We start from the raw sequence: 5,220 nt of genomic DNA on the forward strand, positions 1-5,220 counted from the left end.
AAGTAGGTGGATGGAATTAAATTAGAAAAATGAAAGCCAGTATCTCCAAAAAATATTTTAAGTTCAGATATCGTTTTTAGAACTATATGCTTGACTGTATTATTTCAATTTATAGTATTCCAGAGGTAGTTTCAGTTCTTAAGTGCAAAAAGGCGTTGGTAGTGATTTCGAACAGATGTGAAAGAATCTTTTCAAAAAGAGTTATAAACTCGATATCTTTTCACTTACTATATCATTTACACTACTGTAATTAAAGATTAATTACATTTGTCAATATATTTGAAGTGAAGAATGTGTTGAAGACCCTTAGAATCGTTTATAATTCTTATCAGTGCAATAAGCTTATACATCTGGACTTCGGAAAATTAATCCTGGTTTATGAACTAGGATTTTTAAATTAAATTGTTTTAAATTTTTTTTTAAAATTTTAATATTATTTTTAATTTTGTATATAAACTGTTTCATGACTGTAGGCATATATATTCGAAAATTAGATTTTAAGTATTAGACTTTACAAAATTAAATAGAAGTATGTTAATATATATGTTTTTATTCAAAATTGACTTCACTAAAGGTTCAGTATACAATTAAGAAAAAATTCTTTAAAAATAATATTATATCAAATCAGTAGTTACTTTAAAAATGGGTTAGAATCGTATTTGATCACTCCTTATTCAACGGTTTTATATATTTTTAGCTGTTTTTGTATTTTTATCTATTTTGTTAGATTCATTGTAGTCTCATATCTGTTATTTCTTTTAATCACTGTTTACTTTGATTTAAAAACAATTCTGCTGACATTAACGCGATTTACTCAAAAACTAATAGACTAGATTATCGATAACGAGAAATACAGAATAAAACAAAGATGCAATTCCAGAGACTATTTTTTCTATATCAATTTCGAAGGACAAAACAAATAAAGAGATAGATTTATCTGAGCTCGATTCGTCATGTTGTAATAATCTCGGAGGTTTGTGTATTACATTTTAAAACTATATTGACAATTGTATATTCGTCACTCATAGGTTCAGTTAGGCTGGTATTGAACCTTACGTTATTTATAGAGTAAGCAAATTAACAGTACACGTTATTTTATTGAAGATGATCTAACGCCTCTAAAGCTGAAGCAAATATTATTAAGATTCTTAAATTACTTGAAGATTTTGGCCTACTTTTAATATGTCGACATAAAGAAGTAGTTGAAATTGGATAAAATACTGTGATTTAGCCTAATTAATTTTCAACCAGTCTCTTAGATTTGAATACGGATAAGGTTATACTTATTACTATACAATTTCATAAAAAGTTTCGAATATTTTTAATAAAAAAATTTTAATGTTATTTAGTTTAATTTCAATTTAATATTTCTAATGTTCATAGAGTATATATTTATTGAAGTTTTGGGTCCCATCGAAGGCACTGACTATGTTCAGATCATATTGCTCTTTTATTTTATATCTTTATAAATAAATTTTGTTAAATTTTTACTTTAATTAAGTTATTCTATTTTATTTAATTTTTTATATGTTATATATTATATTGCTTTTCCATTCTATTTTTTTTAAATTGTTTGTTTTTTTATATAATCTTATTTCATTTATATATACATGATTTAATCTTTAAAGTCAATTATGTTGAAAGAAACCTGTTTCTTAACAGAAGTTAGAACATAGAAGCCAATTTCGGCTATTGGTCAGTTGACAATGACTCTGAGCTTTTTGGGAGTGTACAAGTTCAATCCTTGATACTTGCACGTTCTAACAATAACTTAAGAATCATTAACTATACAAAACTATTTCCTAAAAACCACTGCTAATAGGTGTTTGGTAATTTTCCAAACAGTAACTGAAGAAAGTTCAGATATCGTTATTTTTATTTACTGCCTACTGCATGAAGTATTTTTCTAATATATTTTATTTTATTTCGTTTTAATAAACTTTATTTTAAAATATTTTATTTTATTTGTTTTATTTTATATATATTTATTTTATTTTAATTTATTATATTTTATTGTTTTTGAATTAGGCTACTTTGTTTATCCTTTTTTGTTTTGTTTTATTTTTATTTGTATAATTTTATTTTCTTTGATTTAATGTTTTGTTTAACTTATTTTTTTTTTATATTTAAATTTTGCCGGGCTTTAGGTAATGTTTTTAAAAATCATATTTTCATATAATAACTTATACAATATCATGACAAACTTAAGATTAAATAAAAAATAACACAGTTATTATGTATATATTTTTATTTAACAGAAATTTCCATGAATTATATATATTTCTGAATATAAATAAAAACATAAACTTAACAACTGTGATATTTTTTATTTAAACTTATGTTCGTTTTTATATAATATAAGTTATTTTAAAGAAAAATATTTTTTAAAAAGACGACCTAAAACCCAGCAAAATTTATTTTATTTTCTTAATTTCATTTTGATTAATTTTATTTTGTTTATTTTAGTTTAATATATATTTTTATATGCTATTTTACTTAATTTTAACATATTTGATTTTATACAAATTTTAAATTAAAATTATTTTATCTTACTTTAGTTTATTTTATCATTTTAATTAAGGTTACTTTATTTATTTTTATTAAATTTTATTTAATTTGAAAATACTATGTTTTATTTAATTTTAATTAAACTTATTAAATTTTTAATTAAATTTTCTTTTCTTTTTTTTTATTTTATTATATTTTATTCATATTTATTTTAATTTGATTATTTTACTTTTATATATTAACTTACAGTTCAAGTTTCTGTTTTTAATTTTACTATTTTATGTTTAATCTTTGTTTCATTTTGTATTAATTTGATAATAACTTTATTATTCTTTATTCTATTTTATTTGATTTTAATATTCTTAATATAATCAGTATACGTATAGTTCATTTCGTTTTGAATTCTTTTATAGCATTTTAATTTATGTATTGTTTTTTATTACTTTGAATTTCAATATATCTTACTTTAATTCAAATCTCATTTTATATAATTTTAATATATATATTTTCTTTTATTTTTCTTATATTGATTACATTTTATATTATTTAGTTTTATTTTATATCAGTTTTTATTTAATATATTATATATATATATTAAATATATATATTTATTTAATTTCATTTTCTTTAGTTCTATATTATTATGTTTTTTTCTCATTAATCTCATTTTGTATTGTTTAGTTTTATTTTATTTCTATTTAATATAAATTATTTTAATATATTTTCTACTAGGTTTTTTACGTTAGTTTAATTTACTTTATTTATTTTTTTTTTTATTTTTATTTAATAGTTTCTGTTTATAGCATTTTGATTTAATTTACTTAATTTCCGTATATTTTATTTGTTTTTGTTAAATTCTATAACTATTACTACAAATTTAAAACCCAATTAGTTGGTGTTTTGTACGAACTAAGTTAGTGGTGTCTAAAATTGGTCTACAATTGGTTCAGTATTGTTTTAATATTTACAATATTTTTTTTGAATTTTAAGACTTGTTATGTTTCTAATATATTTCAACATGAAAATACTAAAATTTTAATATTTTCATACATATATAAATATTTTTAAAATAAAACACTTGACGCGTTTCCGAGAAAGTTGGTCTGAAGTCAAATATTATCACTTGAAATCACATCAACAAAAGTATCACATTAAAGAGAGTTTGACTCAATAAGAAGAAAATCAATATTTGCAATGAAATAAAGAAATGTGAACACAGAAAAAAAAACAAAAATGTAGAGAAAAAATTGTATAAGTGTCGAAAGTGAAAGATAAACAGTAAAAGCCAACTGAAAAGGAATCAGCATGCATAACGACCTAAAGGACGAAAAAAAAACAAGGATGTTAGAAATAAAGTGCTACAGCAACGCACTCAATATGGCAGCAGGCATTTCATGTGTTCGCACATAAAGCAGCAACAACTCCGAATATTGTCGTAAAAGTATAAAAACATTTGGACTTGTAGATACTTAGTTGCACTTGTGAAACTTCAAGCCAACAACAATGACATAACTCGAAGGAAGAACAGCTGATGCAGCCAACTGCTCCAACGCCAACCCCAACCCCATCCGCACCGACTCCCACAACATACATAAGTAGTTTAAAAAGGTAATCGCACTTTGTTGTGTATGAAGGAATAATATTTTGCAAAATATTTTTGTTATTTTTTTATATTTTTTTCTTATTCGTTTTTGTTTTTGTTTTTGTTTTTCTTTTGCCTTTTTGAGATTTGTTTTTGTTTCTTTTGTTTTTGACTTTTCAAAGGACATTCACTTACCTGGCTTAGTGCTGGATAAGATTTGTTGTTGCTGCTGTTGTGAGTGTTGGGACTGTTGCTGATTTGGCGGCAGTTGTTGCTGTTGCTGCGTCTGTGGATGTTGCCCGTTTAACTGCAAATGCGGCGGCGGCTGCTGCTGTTGTTGCTGCTGTGCAGCTGCCGGGTGAATGGCAAGCAATTTAGTTTCGGGAGGCTTATGGGGGCCCACTGTTATCTGCGGGGCCCCCATAGCTATAGTGGGCGCTGGCATCATAAGTGTTGACATGGCCAGCATAATTTGCGAATGAATTTTGAAATATTTTTCTATGTCTCTGTCTGGGCTTGTTGCTGTTTTTATTTTACTCTTTTGCTCTTTTGCAATTTTGCACTTCGATTGTTGCAGTTAAACTGTTGATGTTTTTGTTTTTTGTATATAGGAAAGATTGATTTATATTTTTATTTTATTTTTGTCTAATATTTAAACTTAAATTTTGTTTATAATGAATTTATGAACTTGATAATTAATGGATACTTTGATGTTTATTTAATATAGTTGTTCTATTGGAAATAACTCCAGCAGCTTGATTATATGAGAGCTATTAAAATACACTAATATTGAGTATAACTTTAATATTAGCTGATATATATATCAAAAGAATTTTCAAATAAACCAAAACCGTGTTAAAATAATAAAAGATATAATTAATTTTATTAAAAACTAAAGTAGAAGTCATAGAGAATTTTTGAAGTCTTAGAAAATATAATTAAAAAAATGCAGATTTTTTTTTTGGAAAGAGCTGCGAAGAAAATTTATTAATATTTTAGTATAATTAAATTTATTTGTAAGAAAACTATTGAAATTAATATTAATATTCTGAAAGTTCATAATATTGGCTATTCCGGTATTGAAGTTGAAATGGAACTTGTCTTTAAAATATTTTGTACTTAATGTTTAA

General features: G+C 23.6%; 1 protein-coding gene across 1 annotated transcript; it reads right to left on the reverse strand.

The window, feature by feature from the left end:
• Positions 1 to 4,277: 4,277 nt before the first annotated feature.
• On the reverse strand, positions 4,278 to 4,628 carry LOC119677086 (putative uncharacterized protein DDB_G0294196). Its single transcript, XM_038088354.1, has one exon. The coding sequence runs from the start codon at positions 4,557 to 4,559 to the stop codon at positions 4,278 to 4,280; it is 282 nt and encodes a 93-aa protein (XP_037944282.1). The 5' UTR covers positions 4,560 to 4,628.
• Between the last annotated feature and the right edge of the window lie 592 nt (positions 4,629 to 5,220).

The sequence above is a fragment of the Teleopsis dalmanni genome, chromosome 2, assembly GCF_002237135.1.
Source record: "Teleopsis dalmanni isolate 2A chromosome 2, ASM223713v2, whole genome shotgun sequence".
In the NCBI taxonomy this organism is placed as follows: Eukaryota; Metazoa; Arthropoda; class Insecta; order Diptera; family Diopsidae; genus Teleopsis; species Teleopsis dalmanni.